This window comes from Doryrhamphus excisus, chromosome 3 (assembly GCF_030265055.1).
Source record: "Doryrhamphus excisus isolate RoL2022-K1 chromosome 3, RoL_Dexc_1.0, whole genome shotgun sequence".
In the NCBI taxonomy this organism is placed as follows: domain Eukaryota; kingdom Metazoa; phylum Chordata; class Actinopteri; order Syngnathiformes; family Syngnathidae; genus Doryrhamphus; species Doryrhamphus excisus.
Genome location: NC_080468.1, coordinates 15,960,580 through 15,979,168, shown reverse-complemented (window position 1 = coordinate 15,979,168; position 18,589 = coordinate 15,960,580). Strand labels below are relative to the sequence as shown.

Here is an 18,589-nt window from a genome sequence, read left to right as displayed (position 1 = left end):
CCAATGCATTTCCATTAAATTTCCCTCGCATATATCGGATGGCCGCATCGTGGCGCTCCGATTCGCCGAATCGTGACAGGCCGCTATACGACGTCATTTGCAGCGTTGCCTGTGCGTCCAGGTACATTGGAAACATAGTCAAGGAAGTGCCTTTTTATAACGGATAACATCCGATATACGCATATACCGGATATAAATCCGATATATGCGTAAAACGGACATTTTCCGGTAACGGATTTCGCTTATATCTGACAAAACCAGTGGCAACAATTGAATCCAATATATCCGAGGTTTACTGTACATCCAGTGACAAAGGAAGCGTAACGTGTTTATCGGCCTGACAGAAGAGCCGTAGTCAATATCGGTATCAGTACTAAAGTTATGGACAATATGGGAATATCGGATATTGGTAAAAAGCCACCATAAATCATCTGTAGTTTCAACAGCTTCCAATAAATTTAAAAAATCCACTGGAATTATTATCTAATCAGTTAAGTAAAGTAAAAACGTAAGTAAAAACCCCACTAAATTACAGGTTTAATATTTTATTTAATTTCTAATTGTTACAAAGAAAACAGATTTTTTTATGACATTTTTGAATGACGTTAAATAAAAAACGCTAAGTGTCAGCTGGGCGACGTAAAGAACCTCTTTCCTGGCTCAGCACGCCCGCTGATGAAGGAAGCACACGGAAGAATTTGCGCGTGGGGTCGGCAGATCGGTTGTGAAAATAAACCGTACGAATCGTGAACATCGGCCAAGACCACAACTGCTGCTCTTACCTGATGAAAGCGTTCCCAAAGTTTCTGATGCGACCTCGGGTGCCCGCCGCGCCGGCCACGGCGTGGTAGCTGTTGAGCTCAGGAGACGTCAGCGGCATGAAGAAACCGGCTGCAAACACGGCCATGACGGTTATCACTCAGCACTCAATCTCACGACTTCTTTTGATTCTGGAGTAAAGAATTGAGCCCCTACTGTGTCCTTCGCCCCGGTTGGTACTTTTCTGCGAGGAGGAGGGTGTCGGGACACTGAGAACACGCTTCCAGTAGTCTTTTGGGAGAGACAGCAAGCGACAAACAACCTGCAAAATCAGAACAGAGAAGCTTTTCAATCATCTGCCAGGGATATCATGACCATGATCTTTTGAGAAACATGCTCACCTTGGCCTGAGTGTTTGTGTCCTGCACGATGGTCAAAGGCGACGGTTCAGACGTGCCGTGTCCCACCAGGGTTGGTCCAAACACCCGGGATAAATTATTCTGGTCCATCTGACACTGAGGACTCTTCATCACCCTGAGAAGATAGAGATGGAGTTGGTGTTCTTCTAACCTGAGGGTCCCTGATGCATGAAAATATATAAAATAATATCCTGAATACTGTACAGCATAGTAAGCTTCTCCAGGAAGTTTGTCCGCATGTCTTCCCGTTTCCCTACTTCACATCCTGTATATCCTGATTGTGTATCGTTTCGGAACAATATCAATAGAGTGGAACCTTGGTTAGCGTCGATCCGTTCCAGAAGCTGCAGGTCTCAGAGAAACATAATCTTTGCAAATCCATTTTTCCCATAAGAAATAATGGAAATTCCATGAATCCCTTCCAGAAAGCCAAAAATATTTTTATAGTTTTACAATTGAGGTTTTACATACAGGAAAACATTATGAAATGCATAAAGATGATAAATGCCGGGTCACCAAATTCAGCCCGGAGGCCATTGCTTGGTTTTGTTTTTTTAATTGGCCTGCGGCACATTCTCAAAATAAAATAAAAAAAAAAACAAAACAAAAAGAGCAGCAAAAATGGAAATATTTACAGTAATCTCACAAGAATAAAGTCAAAATATTAAGAGAAAAAAAATGTTGTAATCTACAGTAATTTCACAAGAATAAAGTCAAAATATTCAGAGAAAAAAATGTAATCTACAGTAATTTCACAATAAAGTCAAAATAAAGAGAAAAAAAAGTTGTAATCTACAGTAATTTCACAAGAATAAAGTCAAAATATTAAGAGAAAAAAATGTTGTAATCTACAGTAATTTCACAAGAATAAAGTCAAAATATTAAGAGAAAAAAAATGTTGTAATCTACAGTAATTTCACAAGAATAAAGTCAAAATATTAAGAGAAAAAAATGTAATCTACAGTAATTTCACAATAAAGTCAAAATATTAAGAGAAAAAAAAAGTTGTAATCTACAGTAATTTCACAAGAATAAAGTCAAAATATTAAGAGAAAAAAATGTTGTAATCTACAGTAATTTCACAAGAATAAAGTCAAAATATTAAGAGAAAAAAAAATGTAATCTACAGCAATTTCACAAGAATAAAGTCAAAATATTAAAGAGAAAATTTTTTTTGTAATCTAACAAAAAAAGGTCATAATTTTACGGGAATAAAGGTGTAATACTATGACCAAAAAAAAAGAACAAAAAACAAAAGTTATGTAATGGAAGCAACGTCATAATACTACAAGAAGAAAATTTACAAAGATTAAGTAGAAATTGTAACTATTTAGAACATAAAGAAATAACGGCAAAAATGGAAACTAAATTTGCCAGTAAAGTCATAATAATACAGTAAACCTCGGATATATCAGATTCAATTGTTCCCACTGGTTTTGTCCGATATAAGCGAAATCCGTTATATGCGTATACCGGAAAATGTCCGTTTTAAATCGGATTTTATCCGTTATAAAAAGGCACTTCCTTGACTATGTTTCCAATGTACCTGGACGCGCAGGCAACGCTGCAAACGCTGCAAATGACGTCGTATAGCGGCCTGTCACGATTCGGCGAATCGGAGCGCCACGATGCGGCCATCCGATATATGCGAGGGAAATTTCATGGAAATGCATTGGAACGGGACTGGAGATTTTGTCCGAAATAGGCGAAATCCGTTATAAAAAATCTGATATATGCAATGAATTTTTATTGGAAATGCATTACAGAAAAAAATTGGTTCTTTTTTATCTGTCCGTTGTGAGCGAATTTCCGATATATCCGAGTCCGATATATCCGAGGTTTACTGTAGTCATAATAATAATAATAATAGTCTTTATCACCTCCAGTATAAGATAATGCTGAGATGCTGTTTCTTTGCTTAAAATATATAGAACGCTACCTGGGGCATACGCTAACCAAGGTTCCACTATATTTGGAAAAGAGGATATTGCTTTCTTTGCTCTTCACAACAGAGTCACGGATTGAATGTGATGTGACCAAAGTGAAAGATGCGGAATCTAACTTGTGGAAATGAAGCATCAGGAAGGCCAGCGTGTCCCGGTTGGGCTTCGGCAGCTTCGTGATGACCTGAAACATGGCGGCAGAGGGGCTGTGCTCATCGCTCATCTCTGCCGAATGAAGAGAATAGGACATTGTAAAACGAAAAAAAACACGTGGCGACAGTGAGGGTTGGACCAATGATGTACCGGAAGCTTCCATGAAGTTGCGGTGGAGCTGGAAGGTGACCAGCGGTTCTTTCAGCTTCCTCAGGAAGTCCTTGAGGACGCCGCAGACCACGTGGATGTCTGAAACTTTACCAAGCTGAAGCGGCGTTTTACCGCCGAGGAAGCGCTCGCGCAGCTCCTTCACTTGCCGCTCGCCACCCGGGACTCTGTAGAGGCCTCGCTGCAATGCACATGAACGGACACCGGAGTCTGGACTGAACTTCTCCTCCAGTGGCGCTGAGCTCACCTCCTGCAGGCCTCGTTTCTCGATCTCCTTCACACACTCCACGATGAGCGCGGGAACTCTGGGGTGGTTCGTAGGAGCGAAACCCTCCAGCGAGGCCTGATGAGGAGCAAAGTCAATCATCATCAAGTTCCCCGAGTCATCGTTTGAGCTGCACTTACAGCGTTTCCCACGTCACTTCCTGTGGGTCCTCCTGCGTGGCCGGAGCAGATTTTGCTACATTTCTGTTTGCACTCCGGATGAGCAACAGCACGGCAGTTTCGGCACTTAAGCGCCATCTTGCCGAAGCGGATTCGCTTCCCACAAGGCAGGCACATCTCAGGTCGGATCACCTGGCAGAGGAGGGAGCAGGAAGTTTAGATTTGGAAAAAAATAAACATAAACGGGGACGGGTGCTCACCGTTTTAGAGATAAAAACGTGTTTCAGGGATTTTTCCGTTCTGATCGGCTGCGTCTGCACTTGAGATTCATCCGGGTCGCACGGGAACCACACGGATGTTTGGTCTGCACGTCACAACAAATGAAAAAAAACAAACACATGGATGGAAATCTTACCTTGTTGAGCTGAGTGACCCTTGAGCAAGGCACAGAGCCCTCAACACATGCTGTTATCTGTATTGTGGAATATATGAATGTGTTTACTGTGAATTTTATCTACTGTGAGAAAAATGTGCTATATTTATATTTATCTTCATGTTCTGTCACATGATGCTCTTAAGCGTCCTCAGATGCCAACCCTACGATGGAACATCTTTACATCCTCCATATGCTAGACCAGGGGTGGGCAAACTACGGCCCGGGGGCCACATCCGGCCCGCCAAGTGTTTCAATATGGCCCGCCTGTTTTTTCCAAATATTTCATTTGAACTCAACATACAACCTGGCATCGTGGATTGGGCCAATTTTTTGATGGTTGAGGTAGCTGCTTTATCAATTTCGTTATTTGATGTGGTCTGTTGTTTACAAAATGCTCCTGGAAAAAGGGACACAAGCACATAATAATAATAATAATAATAATAATGTTGTCAATAATGATAATAATACTATTATATTAATATTGTTGTTAATAATATTAATATAATAATGGTAGCAATATTACAAAATACTCCTGGAAAAAGGAGCACAAGCACAATAATAGTAATACAAATAATGGTAATAATACTACTATTATATTAATATTGTTGTTAATAATATTAATATGATAATGGTAGTAATATTATTATTATAACAAAATAATAATAATATAATAACATTACTATAACTAATAATAATAATTCTAATAAAAATAACAATAATAATAATAATAATACATTTATAACACACTTTACATCAAATAAATGATTTCAAAGTGCACATATAGCAGATTGCATGACACTTTTACATGTAAAATATGTGTAAAAATATAGGTGTAAAAATGGACTGTTACGTGTAAAATACTACATAATCCCCCCCGTCAATTTTGTTAAATTAATGCGGCCCGCGAGTCAAAAAGTTTGCCCACCCCTGTGCTAGACTCTGTATTCAAATAGCTTTGGGGGTCTGGGTGTCCCCCACACCTGAGGAGATCCCCACTAACCTTGCATATGTGTTTTTCTATATGAACTAATATTTTAGCATGAGTAGAAGAACTCATCTGGTTTTTCAACCAGCAGCACATTTTCCATGTATACATCCACAAACCTGCCCCGGTGTCAGGAACAGCAGAGTCCGGCATAGGGTCTTCAGTTTTCTCTTGCGGGATGCCACCCGCCATGTGAACGTGACCGCCGGTGTCAGGGGTCGCCACTGACTCCTTGACAATGGTCTCCACTTCCTGAGATCCAAACGTTTAATTATTACAGGAGAGAGAACATAAAGCCATGAGCCAATCAGACTGAAGTATGGCATGGTTGCTATGAATGATAATAAGTACTATGGAAGTGACAGGGAGCGAATTGATGCTAGCTTGGGTTAGCTTAGTTTAGCACTCTAAGTGGTTGTGTGTGTGTATGCGTGCGACTCGGGCTCTATGAGTACCATGTTTGGTTTTAAGGATTTAATGGAATGTTTTACAATGTCTGATGAAGACGCACAGATTCTGAGTGAAAAAAATAGAAAAAGCTTGTTTATTTTTTTTACGACAGTCCTTCAAAATAAGAGCGCTGTTTTCCCCATCTCTATATAAACAAAATAAGTGTGTCATAAAAATATCTTCCATATATAGTTGGCATTGCATAGGTGACTACATCTTCCTTAATCACAAGCACTGGCTTAGTAGCAATGGGGGCTGACATCCCATTAGAAAATGGAAAAAATATGAAAATTAGACTATGCCTGGAGTGCCCGAAGGCGGGCCATGGGTGGAATAAAACCGTTCGTTTTCGCGGGAATCACGAAATCCAAAGAAATACAGCTGAATGGGTACAGATTCTGGAAGAACTAGAAAGTTTTCTGCGCTGGTTATTGTGTGTAGCTGCTCTATAGGAGTCCAACGTGCTGATAAATGGGCATAATAGCTCCCCTTTAAGGTTCTTAGCTTTTTATGCAAGACGTACATCGTTTCATATCATCATGCTAAGTTCCAATTGTGAAAAAACTAAACTAAATCAAACAGAACATGGTGTTATTTTTGTAAATATAGTTATTTTTAATGTAAAATGACCTCCTTTTTGTATTGTTTATGTTGTGGTATGGTTGTTTAGATATCTGAGCTGTCACAAACGCAAATAATTAGCATCTTAGCGAAAGTTATGCTTGAAATGTTAGTTGGGAACTGATATTTTCTCGCATTTCTCGTCTTTTTGTACCACCTTCTCCACAGTTTTTCGTTCCAGTAGCTCTGCAGAAATATTCCCGCCTCTCCCTCGCTTTCCCGCCGCAGCAGTGACAGTCAGAGCCATCGATGAGCGCTGCGGAAACACAAGAACATCAACTCACGTCCGGCGACGTTTCGGTTTGTCACGTGGAATGTTAGCTTACCCTCCGCTCTCCGGCCCGAGACCTCAGAGGTTTAATCACAGTCGTGTCCAGGTCCTGAAACAGATCCAGGTTACTTTGTTTGAAAGGAGCTAGCTTCCGTTGTGTGAAGAATTGCCGGATCAGGACTCTACCACGTCGTCATCTGTTCGATCGTAGCTGATGTCAGACAAGAAGGACGACTCATCGATCGCAGACAGTCTGAAGCATCGAGAGTTTGTTCGATGAAACGCTCCGAATGTAACGTTCCGAATGTAACGTTCCGAATGTAACTAATCTAACAGGAATATTACCGTTTGCTACTGCGGTGCAAAGTCATATTCGGTCCTTTGTGGTCAAACGTGGCCAAGAGAGATTTCTGCTCATCGTTTAAACACGCACTGGATTTGCTGTCGTGTACCAGGATGTCGCACATCAGCTGCATCTGCCGCTGCTGGACCCCCCCAAAAAAAGACAGCAGTTAGTACAGTCCTGAGGCCGCATCTACAAAAACTCTTGTGGATTTCGGTTTCTGAGGACAAGTGACATGTACACACACACACCAAAAGATTGTTTACTTGTTTACCAGGTAATGATAGTCGCTTTCCATCTTGTAGCGTTTTTTCATTTCCACGTCCAACTGGTTGCGGGCGTGTTTGAGTTTGACCTCCAGAGCAGCTTTGGCTACATCCGACTTGACCAGCAGCTCCTTGTACTTCTTCAGCTCCAGCTCAGAGTGCAGACACTTTTTCCGGAAGCTCTCCAAGTTTTTCACCACCTCAACAAACTCTGATCATATTGCATAACATCACTGGTACTGCAGCAGAACATGTTTTTTTTCCAAATACTGTTAAATTATTCATTTTATTCGTGTATCCAGCATATTGTAATGATGGGGTTCTTCTGTAGTGTAGTTGAAAGTATGCTAATGCGTATTTGTGAAGTGGATTTGTGCGGTGCACCTCCCTGAAAAACAAAGTCCAGGCTCGTACTGGTGGGTGGTGGCACCGTATGCATTTAGTGCTTTTAATTTGTTGTTGTTCCTGTCATATTTTTACATAGTAAATAAGAAAAATTAGATCGCTATGTTTTGCTGATGCGTTGAAAATCTTTCCTAGCGACGAGCTAGCGCTAGAGCAAGAGTTGCTGTTCTATTTAGATTTCACGGACACATTGACACAAGGCCCCAAATAGCTGTCCTCGACTATGCCTGCCGTTGACTGGCAGCTCATAACCCAAATTTTAAGCAAAGAAAGACAGCCATCTTCCACGCATGACTTTGAAGCTACAGTAACCATTCAAAACATACTTTTCTTTCTCCGTTTCTGCTCCATTGTTGCCCCACATCCACCGCTACGTTTCCTCAAACTGGGGTGTGGGCCAAGGGTCAAAAGAAAAAGTGCTTTTCCTTATTCTACAGCTTTTCAAAGAATGGGGAAAAAAAACAACGGAAAACTGGCACGTTGACTAAGGAAGCGCATAATTGGTCAGACTCACCAAGCTCAGTATTCATAGCATTTTCCTCCATTGCGATTCGCTGGAGACAGAGCGCCAACAGCTCCTCCACGATGAGCCGAGACTCCCCCATCCTTCTGTAACATACATTAGATACTTTCTCTACATTTCACAAGCGTGTACCGTTTCGGTGCAATGCATTTGTAGGGCAGGTCATTCTGTAAATATTAACAAATATTGATTTAGCATACATAAAAATCCAAGAATGTGGGTGGCCATTTTGATGTGTACATTAAAGTTTGTTTGTTTTCAGAATAAGCCGGTAGCCAATAAATTACAATTGCACTTCCGGAATAACAAACAAAAAACAGACTGTGTACATATATTTATACTGTTATTCTGTATATTTTGTATTTTTCATTCTTTTTTAATAGATGTGTCTGCACCTACTATACCAAAACAAATTCCTAGTATGTGTTTGATCATACCTGGCAATAAACCTTTTCTGATTCTGATTACCTGCTTAAGGACAAAATGGCCCCTGGGCCGCAGTTCGGACACCCCTGGATTATAGTGTTTCTTATTTGAAAAAAAGAAAAAAATAGGGGGGGGGGGGGGGAGGCTACACTAGTACTTCCGGGAAGCTTTTTAGGCAGGCTGCCCTTCAAAAGAAGTACACCTGTTTTCAATGAACAAATCAATTTATCAATTTCACACTAATCTTAGTATTTTATCATTTTAACCTGGCAGTACAACGATTATATTGCGTACTGAATCAAGTCTGCTCTTTCTCACCACTTAAACAGAAAGATAGGTTATCGTGTTTAAACACCAATTTATCTTGTCTATTTGTTGTCCAATCACAGTGCACGCATAAAACAGCAGCTGAGATACTGATTTTTTTTTTAAACAAACTCACACTTAGCAGAAGATGAAGTTTGGTCCGGGTGTCTTCTTCCACACCCGTTTGTCATATTATGCTAGCACCTCCCGCTTCCTGGTCTTCGAATTAATGGCGGGTTGCAGCCACCAGCACTTCCTGTATTGGAGCACGTGACTTCGACTCGTCGTCTCACTCAATTGACAATTATAACAACAATAGGAAATGGCCACATTAGGAATGATTTTAATGTGTTCATCGATTTAGTACTCATTAGTAATCCTTATATTGAGCTCTTTTCTCAATCTTTAATGACATTAAAATAGATTTTATATTTAACTTAGCTTTAAACGTCCCTAGGTGCTTCATAAACATGTCGATGGAGTAATTGGCATGGGGGCTGCCTTTGCTGCAATTTCTCAAGCGTCCACTGGAGGGAGACATATGTGAGGATGACGATGGTAATTATGATGACGCAAGCCTTCACACCCGAGGATGCTGGGAGGATGAAGATGACGATGACAGCAGCAGAGGAGTACACACTCACACAGGCTAACGGCTAATGGCTAAGTGCTCCGTGCATGCACACGCATATACCCACGCATGCTAAGATGCTAGCTAATCGGTGAGCATGCTAGGGCAAGGAAGCTAGACACACAAAATGCAGAGCTCCAGCTTTCCTATTGGACGGTGAGTAATGACATTTATGGTGCGTGTGCGTGTATGTGCATGCGCGTGCGCGATATCAGTCACAGCGTGTTGATGACGTTGCCATGGAAACAGTCATTCCTGCTGACGTGAGGCTGTATGACAGTAAATCCGAGTCTTCAGGACTTATTGGTTCTGCTAGCTCCACTGAAACTTATGGGCTTCCTGGTTCTGGTGGATCATCTTTACTTAGCGGGTCTATGGACTTCCTGGTTCTAGTTGATCATCTTTACTTAGCGGGTCTATGGACTTCCTGGTTCTAGTTGATCATCTTTACTTAGCGGGTCTATGGACTTCCTGGTTCTAGTTGATCATCTTTACTTAGCGGGTCTATGGACTTCCTGGTTCTAGTTGATCATCTTTACTTAGCGGGTCTATGGACTTCCTGGTTCTAGTTGATCATCTTTACTTAGCGGGTCTATGGACTTCCTGGTTCTGGTGGATCATCTTTACTTAGCGGGTCTATGGACTTCCTGGTTCTAGTTGATCATCTTTACTTAGCGGGTCTATGGACTTCCTGGTTCTACTGGTGTGGCTGAAGATGATGGTCCTTCAACTGGTGCTTCTGGACTACTGGAGTTCTTGATTCTGCTGGAAGTTGTGGACGTAATATTTTGACCGGTGCCGTTGAGTCTTCTGGACTTACTGGTTCTATTGGGGGTTTTGTTTTTACTGGTTTTGCTGGTGCTGCTGTGTCTTTCGGACTCACTGGTCCTATAAATGATACTGGTCTTTTGGACTTAGTAGTTTTGTTAGTGCCATTGGAACTTCTGGACGACTTCCTGATTCTATTGGGTCTCTGGACTTCCTGGTTGTAAGTCTTATGGAGTACTGGTTCATAGGACTTCTGGACTTTCTGGTTCTACCGGATCTTCTGGACCTTGTCTTTTCAATAGTTTAGCTAGTGCTACTGGGTCTTCTGAACTTACTGGTTCAAGTTGTTCTACAAAACGGTGCCTTACAGTATTTGTCCTACACAAACGTGTTGTTGATGTTTCATCATGCGTTGTGTTTGTGGTCCGCAGGTACAAAGGCGCTGATCGCTGACCGACGACCGGCCGTCAAGAACCCGCCGGACGGAGAACACTGAAATGTCTAAACGAGCTGCAGGGGTGCGGGGGAAAGGGGAGAAGCAGGACACCATGGCATCGGTCCAAGCTGTCAACGAGGAGCTGAGAGCCAAACTGATGGACATCCAGTTAGAACTTCAGCAGGAGAAGAACAAGGTGAGGTTCTCCAAAGCCTGACTCTGTGTTTTTCCTGATGCGCTTTTGGTGTCGTCTGCGTGACGTCAGGTCAGCCGCCTGGAGAGGGAGAAGAGTCAGGAACTCAGGACAGAACATCACCGGGCCGCCGTCGCCATGACGGAGCTGAAGAGCAAACTCCACGAGGAGAAGCAGAAAGAGCTAGCGCTTACTAGGGAGACGTTGCTACGGCAACACGAGATGGAGCTGATGAGAGTTATCAAAATCAAAGATGGCGAGATCCATCGGCTGAACGGTTTAGTCCTCACGCTGAGGGACAGCTCGATGGATAAGGTAATCCACCGGATCCGATCTCCAGAGGTGATTTGCCCGACCAATGTCGTTCTGGTTCTTCAGGTGAGGAACGCTCTTCTGATGGAAGTGGAGGAGACGAGAAAGGCCTGGGAGGCGGAGCGCTGTCGCCTCCAGCAGGAGCTTCAGGAGCATCGCGGCGCCAAGAGGAGCGCGGAGGAAGCTCTGGGGTTAGCTCACCAGGCTTGCCAGGCCCGAGTAGCCGAGCTACGATCGGCGCATCACCAACACCAGGAGGAGTTGAACAGAACCAAGAGAGACTGCGAGAGGGAGATCCGCCGACTGGTATGATGGATTACACAACGTCAACAAACGATTGGTAACGTTCCGTCTTGTGTGTCTTTGTGTGTCGGAATCAAGCTCTTGAAAAAAAATGTATCCAAGTACGACGATTTTTTTTTTGCACGTCATTCTTTGGGTTCGATCACCCAGCATCCTCCTCAAATGACCTTTCATGTATGTCCATTTGTATGTCCAGATGGACGAGATAAAACTGAAAGACAGAGCTGTTAGTGTTTTGGATAAAGCCCTGGGGCTGCAGGCTGGCCACGCCCACCGCCTTCAGCTGCAGACTCAGGCGGCTGAGCAGCAAATCGCAGCCCTCAGAGATGCACAAAGGGCGGGACTAAACTACCCCGGACATGTCCCTAACTCCGCCACTAACAATCCTCTTCATCCTGTAAGCCCCGCCTCCTTTCGCTCCCCTCCCTTGCTGTTGCACGACAATGAACTTTTTTTTTGTTGGCCTCCTCGTTCTGTTGTTCCTGTCAGCTTTGAGCAAAGACAATAGAAATCGTTTTTTTTTTTTGCTGTGTCGTCAGATTGTCGATAAGTTGAAACTAAACTAAGAAACTAAAGAGGCTTTTTTTCACATTTCGATTACTCTAACAAGTCAATAAAGCAGGGCGTCCATCAACCTGATGCTGGTGTTTTTCCATTCACTAGTGATGGGTTAGGCCCCAGACCAGGGGTGTCCAAACGTACCCACCGAGGAAAATCAAAGTGGCAAGGGCCATTTTCATTTTTTGTATGAGAAGTATTTGAAGAAAAAAACTACTACAAACTAGTACAAAAGTACAATGGCTCTTGATATGCCATTTTTGCTTTTTTATTTTCCAAATATTACAACTTAGACTGCTTAGAAATTTTCTTCTCGTAGTTATGACTTTATTCCTGTAATATTTTGACTTTATTCTAATAACATTAATTTTTTTTCCACAACCTAATTTCCCCAAAATGACAACTTTATTTGTTGTTTTTTATGTTTTTTCATCATATTTTTTCATTAATATTTTAACTTTATGCCCTGTGATTGGCTGGCCACCAGTCCAGGGTGTACCCCGCCTCTCTCCCAAAGACAGCTGGGATAGGCTCCAGCACCCCCCGCTAACCTTGTGAGGAAAAGCGGTAGAAAATGAATGAATGAATGAAGTATTTGAAGAAAAAAATACTGCAAACTAGTACAAAAGTACAAACTATAGTCTGCTCTTCATTTGCCATTTATGTTTTTTTATTTTCCAAATATTTCAACTTTCTTCTTAGAAATTTTCTTCTCGTAGTTATGACTTTATTCCTGTAATATTTTGACTTTATTCTAATAACATTAATTTTTTTTTCCACAACCTAATTTCCCCAAAATTACAACTTTATTTGTTGTTTTTTTTATATTTTTCATCATATTTTTTCATTAATATTTTAACTTTATGCACTGTGATTGGCTGGCCACCAGTCCAGGGTGTACCCCAGACAGCTGGGATAGGCTCCAGCACCCCCCGCTAACCTCGTGAGGAAAAGCGGTAGCAAATGAATGAGTTTTAACTTTATGCTACTAAAATGACATGATATATTTCCTTATATTAAAACACATATAACAAACAACCCAATACAATGAGCTAAAAATTAGCATAATAGGTCCCACTTTTTTCATAATTTTGACTTGATTCTTGTAAAATTACTGCTGTTTTCACAATTGCTGTGTTTTTTTTTGTTAAATTATATTTTTAGAATATGCCACAGACCAATAAAAAAATTGTCGCGTGTTGCTAATGTCCTCCTGGCCACACTTTGGACACCTCTGCCTTAGCCGAACCAAACCAAGATGAAGCTAACACATTTAGTGGTTTGTTCCCAATGTTTTCCACGTCAAAGCTGATGAGTGTGAATATCTTGTTTTGCCTAAAACACAAACATAATATGTCTGCTTTCATGGATGAATAAGAAAATTAAGCTGAAATCATATGATATTTACATTTTTAACCAAACAAAATGATGAATCCAAAACCAAAACGGTCGTGGATTCATTGGATAATTGTTGCATCTCTAAATTCAAGATGTTCCGGCTGACTTTTTAAAGTTATTTTAATTCCACATTAGACGTTCATCTGGCCATGGCGTGGGCGTGATGTCGTTGACATGTTTAACGAGGTGTTCTGTGTGCGTGTTCGTCCTGTGTTCAGTCTCAGGAGGAGCGGGACACTCGGAGATTTCACTTGAAAATCGCAGAGCTCAGCGCCGTCATCAGGAAGCTGGAGGACCGAAACGCTTTATTGTCCGAAGAACGCAACGAACTGGTGACATGAATAAAAATATACTGTGGATATTTTGTATTTATGCTTTTTCCACATCCTGTGTCTTCTGTTTCCTGCTCATGAAGCTGAAGCGACTGAGGGAAACCGAGAGTCAGTTTCTTCCTCTGCTGGACAAAAACAAGCGTCTGAGCAGAAAGAATGAGGAGCTGTCACTCATGTTGTGTCGCCTTGACAACAAACTCCGCTTTGTCACCCAGGAGAACATGGAGATGGTAACCGTGGTGGCTTTGCGGTCATTTCCTTGACAGTACCCAAAAGTCACGCTCTGATCCACAGAGGAGGCCCAGTTCGCTGAACGACTTGGACCGCAGCAGCTCTGCCAGTTACCAAGGCTACAGTCAGGACTACAGAGAAATGGAGTTCCTACGACTTCAGGTTCTGGAGCAACAACACATCATAGACGACCTGTCTAAGGTACCTACGTTCAATACCATTCCTATTTATGGAACTTCTCCTTGTTGACATTCCGTCATGTCTGGAGTCGGGACTTTAAATGTTCTTCATTGTGACTTTTAGGCTCTGGAAACAGGAGGTTACGTGAAGAATGTGATTGTAAGTTCTGCTAAGTGGTACGCTCCAAACTGTGAGACACATCTCACATGAACACGTTCTTTGTGTTAGCAGGAACGAGATCTGTTATTGCGATACAGACGTCAAGAATCGACCAGGAGAAAACGAACCTTGAGAGCCTGCAGGGTTTGTTCTTACCTTTTATCTTTAATCTATCCAGGAAGTACATTCAGCCTTTCATTCTATAGGAAAAGTTCAGAGACTTTGTAGTAAAAGTCTGGTCACCATCCTGGTGAGCTTAGTCCTCCATATTTGCAGTCAATTATTCAATCAACAGGGAATAAAAATACAGTAAACCTCGGATATGTCGGATTCAATTGTTCCCACTGGTTTTGTCCGATATAAGCGAAATCCGTTATATGCGTATACCGGAAAATGTCCGTTTTACGCATATATCGGATTTATATCCGGTATATGCGTAAATCGGATTTTATCCGTTATAAAAAGGCACTTCCTTGACTATGTTTCCAATGTACCTGGACGCGCAGGCAACGCTGCAAACGCTGCAAATGACGTCGTATAGCGGTCACGATTCGGCGAATCGGAGCGCCACGATGAGTCCATCCGATATATGCGAGGGAAATTTCATGGAAATGCATTGGAACGGGACTGGAGATTTTGTCCGAAATAGGCGAAATCCGTTATAAAAAATCTGATATATGCAATGAATTTTTATTGGAAATGCATTACAGAAAAATTGGTTCTTTTTTATCTGTCCGTTGTGAGCGAATTTCCGATATATCCGAGTCCGATATATCCGAGGTTTACTGTATATTCATTCATTCATTTTCTACCGCTTTTCCTCACGAGGGTCGAGGGGGATGCTGGAGCCTATCCCAGCTGTATTTTGGGCGAGAGGCGGGGTACACCCTGGACTGGTTGCCAGCCAATCACAGGGCATAAAGTTAAAATATTAATGAAAAAATATGATGAAAAACATAAAAAACAACAAATAAAGTTGTCATTTTGGGGAAATTAGGTTGTGGAAAAAAATGTATCTTATTAGAATAAAGTCAAAATATTACAGGAATAAAGTCATAACTACAAGAAGAAAATTTCTAAGCAGAAAGTTGTAATATTTGGAAAATAAAAAAACAAAAATGGCAAATCAAAAGCAGGCCAAAGTTTGTACTTTTGTACTAGTTTGCAGTATTTTTTTTACTTCAAATACTTCTCATACAAAATATGAAAATGGCCCTTGCCACTTTCCTCGGTGGATACGTTTGGACACCACTGGTCTGGGGCCTAAACCCATTGGGGTACACCCTGGACTGGTCACCAGCCAATCACAGGGCACATATAGACAAACAACCATTCACACTCACATTCATACCTATGGACAATTTGGAGTCGCTAATTAACCTAGCATGTTTTTTGGAATGTGGGAGGAAACCGGAGTACCCGGAAAAAACCCACGCATGCACGGGGAGAACATGCAAACTCCACACAGAGGGTGGGATTGAACTCGGGTCTCCTGGCTGTGAGATCTACGCTCTAACCACTTGACTACTGTGCAGCCACAACATGATTTATTCATGTATTTTGAAAAATGGTGCAAAATTAAAAGACTCATTGCAAGTTATCACAAATGTTTGATTGCAGTTGTTGCTGCTAGGGGGGGGCCCAACCTTTGAACCCTGGTCGCCTAGCTGTGAGGTCTGCGCGCTAACCACTCGTCCGCCGTGCCGCCCAAAATATATTCACTGTATTTAATTTTTCGCAAACATTTTTCCAAACAAAAAATCAACTTTGGACATTGTTATGCTAGCAAAAAAATAAATAACACCATTATTTCCAAAAATGCATAAATAGTTATATCAAAGTCAATGTACTTATTCTACAAAACTGACTTTTTCTTAGCTGTGTTAGATGTCTTCTTTTGCATTTCAGTGTGTGTCATGTAAAACACTAAGCTATGTTTTCTGGGTTTTGATCTCATGTGATTTAAAAATAATCATCTTTGTTATGAATTGAACAACCGCTTGTTAAAAAAAGACTTGTACGTGTGTCTGCAGGTCATAGAAACATTTTACGGCTACGATGAAGAAGTGTCAGTGGACTCGGACGGCTCATCTTTGTCTTTTCACACAGACAAAACCCCCGACACGGAACCCGAAGAGGTAACCCACAGACACGCAAACACACCGCCACAAAGATAACATATTGTCGTCATCATCCCAAGACATAACCCCCTCCTCTATTTATCACATGGTTGGTTCCCGTTGGTTACTGGTCTGACTGATTCTGGTAGTAGTGCTGTGTTGCAGGTGTGCGTTCGTGAGGAGGCGGAGCTTCGCTACCGTCAGCTGACGCAAGAATATCAGGCGCTGCAGCGGGCCTACGCTCTGCTGGCTGAGACCAGCGGAGGAAACTATGATGCCGAGAAGGAGATCAAGGTGACTCCGCCTCTCCGCGCGGGCCGTAGGGGGAGAAAGGCGTGAAGGTTCAATACTTTGCTTGCTTTCAGACCAGAGAACAGCTGCTTGCCGAAATCAGTCAATATCAGACCAGGGTCGCAGATCTGGAGTCAGCGCTGAAACAGCAAGGACTGGTAATCACACACACACTATGTAGAGTCATCCCTTGGTTATCATGGTTAATTTGTACATGTATAAATGAGTGTAATTGGATGGCAAAGGGGCTGCACGGTGGTTGAGTGGTTAGCGCACAGACCCTCGGCCAGTTTGCATGTTCTCCCCGTGCATACGTGGGTTTTCTCCGGGTACTCCGGTTTCCTCCCACATTCCAAAAACACGCTAGGTTAATTAGCGACTCCAAATTGTCCATAGGTATGAATACGAGTGTGAATGGTTGTTTGTCTATATGTGCCCTGTGATTGGCTGGCCACCAGTCCAGGGTGTACCCCGCCTCTCGACCCAAGACAGCTGGGGTAGGCTCCAGTTCATCTACTATATTGGGGCGACACGAGTGTAAAGTTGAATATAGGGGTGTTATTTCATATCTAGAGAGCTCTAATTAAGGTAAAACAACTTATTTAGGTTGTAACTACAAAAATAGGATATGATATCAGAGTTGAGACACTATAGACAGATTCCAGAGAATTCCTTGAAACATCTTTATGATGTGCATGAGCTAGGAGACCAGGGTTCAATTCCACCCTCGGCCATCTCTGTGTGGAGTTTGCATGTTCTCCCCGTGCATGCGTGGGTTTTCTCCGGGTACTCCGGTTTCCTCCCACATTCCAAAAACATGCTAGGTTAATTAGCGACTCCAAATTGTCCATCAGTATGAATGCGAGTGTGAATGGTTGTTTGTCTATATGTGCCCTGTGATTGGCTGGCCACCAGTCCAGGGTGTACCCCGCCTCTCGCCCCAAGACAGCTGGGATAGGCTCCAGCACCCCCGCGACCCCTGTGAGGATAAGCGGTAGAAAATGAATGAATGGATGGCAAAGACTGGATGATCCCATCAGTGGACAGTTAGGATTAACAATGTCCGTCGTCCTCCAGGACGTGAAGTGGGTGGAGGAGAAGCAGATGTTGTATCAGAGGAACCAGCAACTAGTGGAAAAGGTGACTGGTATTCCTTTGTCTTTCCCCCATCCGGGTTGCTCCACCAGGAAGCATGACTAGAAGAGATGACGTTGACTCTTTTATGTTTTAGATGAAGCAGATGGAAGCAGAGGAACTCCATCTGAAAAACGACATCCAGGACGTCAGAGACCAAAACGAACTCCTGGAGTTCAGGATCTTAGAGCTGGAGGTGATAACACTCGAGATATGAAATCATGACAGCGGGTGCCCGCAACGGCTCTAATGTTAAAAAGCATAATTAGAAGGTTGTAAAAAGGTTTTCTACGCTTAATATGTCTTATTTTCGCTGATTATGTTTACAATATTGGGTAACAGGAGCGTAAAGGTGACTATAGGGGTGCTATTTAATGTCTAGAAGGCTCTAATGTTAAAAAGCATAATTAGAAGGTGGTAAAAAGGTTTTCTACGCTTAATATGTCTTATTTTCGCAGATTCTGTTTACAATATTGGGTAATAGGAGCGTAAAGGTGACTATAGGGGTGCTATTTAATGTCTAGAAGGCTCAAACGTTAAAAAGCATAATTAGAAGGTGGTAAAAAGGTTTTCTACGCTTAATATGTCTTATTCTCGCTGATTATGTTTACAATATTGGGTAATAGGAGCGTAAAGGTGACTATAGGGGTGCTATTTAATGTCTAGAAGGCTCTAATGTTAAAAA

General features: G+C 42.2%; 2 protein-coding genes across 9 annotated transcripts in view; one reads left to right on the top strand and one right to left on the bottom strand.

Annotated features, from left to right (window-relative positions):
• Positions 1-530: 530 nt before the first annotated feature.
• Positions 531-18,589, bottom strand: part of si:ch1073-416j23.1 (rac GTPase-activating protein 1) — a 23,979-nt gene continuing 5,920 nt past the window's right edge. Inside the window, exons 1-17 of one of the 3 annotated variants that reach the window (XM_058066677.1) lie at positions 8,995-9,163; positions 8,118-8,212; positions 7,207-7,409; positions 6,935-7,074; positions 6,776-6,842; positions 6,645-6,698; positions 6,476-6,574; positions 5,367-5,499; positions 4,087-4,190; positions 3,848-4,018; positions 3,690-3,785; positions 3,425-3,623; positions 3,241-3,346; positions 1,161-1,293; positions 976-1,081; positions 783-891; positions 531-672 (exon numbers count right to left, since the gene is read on the bottom strand). In XM_058066677.1, coding sequence (XP_057922660.1) covers positions 627-672; positions 783-891; positions 976-1,081; positions 1,161-1,293; positions 3,241-3,346; positions 3,425-3,623; positions 3,690-3,785; positions 3,848-4,018; positions 4,087-4,190; positions 5,367-5,499; positions 6,476-6,574; positions 6,645-6,698; positions 6,776-6,842; positions 6,935-7,074; positions 7,207-7,409; positions 8,118-8,208 — 1,857 coding nt within the window. In that variant the 5' untranslated portion in view covers positions 8,209-8,212; positions 8,995-9,163 and the 3' untranslated portion in view covers positions 531-626. Of the gene's footprint in view, positions 673-782; positions 892-975; positions 1,082-1,160; positions 1,294-3,240; positions 3,347-3,424; positions 3,624-3,689; positions 3,786-3,847; positions 4,019-4,086; positions 4,191-5,366; positions 5,500-6,475; positions 6,575-6,644; positions 6,699-6,775; positions 6,843-6,934; positions 7,075-7,206; positions 7,410-8,117; positions 8,213-8,594; positions 8,696-8,994; positions 9,164-18,589 lie in introns of those variants that run through there. The other 2 variants (XM_058066678.1, XM_058066676.1) reach the window with 2 other exon arrangements.
• Positions 9,351-18,589, top strand: part of jakmip3 (Janus kinase and microtubule interacting protein 3) — a 13,129-nt gene continuing 3,890 nt past the window's right edge. Inside the window, exons 1-15 of one of the 6 annotated variants that reach the window (XM_058066669.1) lie at positions 9,351-9,645; positions 10,689-10,889; positions 10,959-11,201; positions 11,265-11,504; positions 11,698-11,898; positions 13,676-13,789; positions 13,873-14,019; positions 14,084-14,221; positions 14,324-14,359; positions 14,429-14,503; positions 16,393-16,497; positions 16,645-16,773; positions 16,845-16,928; positions 17,848-17,910; positions 18,002-18,100. In XM_058066669.1, coding sequence (XP_057922652.1) covers positions 10,755-10,889; positions 10,959-11,201; positions 11,265-11,504; positions 11,698-11,898; positions 13,676-13,789; positions 13,873-14,019; positions 14,084-14,221; positions 14,324-14,359; positions 14,429-14,503; positions 16,393-16,497; positions 16,645-16,773; positions 16,845-16,928; positions 17,848-17,910; positions 18,002-18,100 — 1,809 coding nt within the window. In that variant the 5' untranslated portion in view covers positions 9,351-9,645; positions 10,689-10,754. The remainder of the gene's footprint in view (positions 9,646-10,688; positions 10,890-10,958; positions 11,202-11,264; positions 11,505-11,697; positions 11,899-13,675; positions 13,790-13,872; positions 14,020-14,083; positions 14,222-14,323; positions 14,360-14,428; positions 14,504-16,392; positions 16,498-16,644; positions 16,774-16,844; positions 16,929-17,847; positions 17,911-18,001; positions 18,101-18,589) is intronic. The other 5 variants (XM_058066671.1, XM_058066670.1, XM_058066672.1 and 2 more) reach the window with 5 other exon arrangements.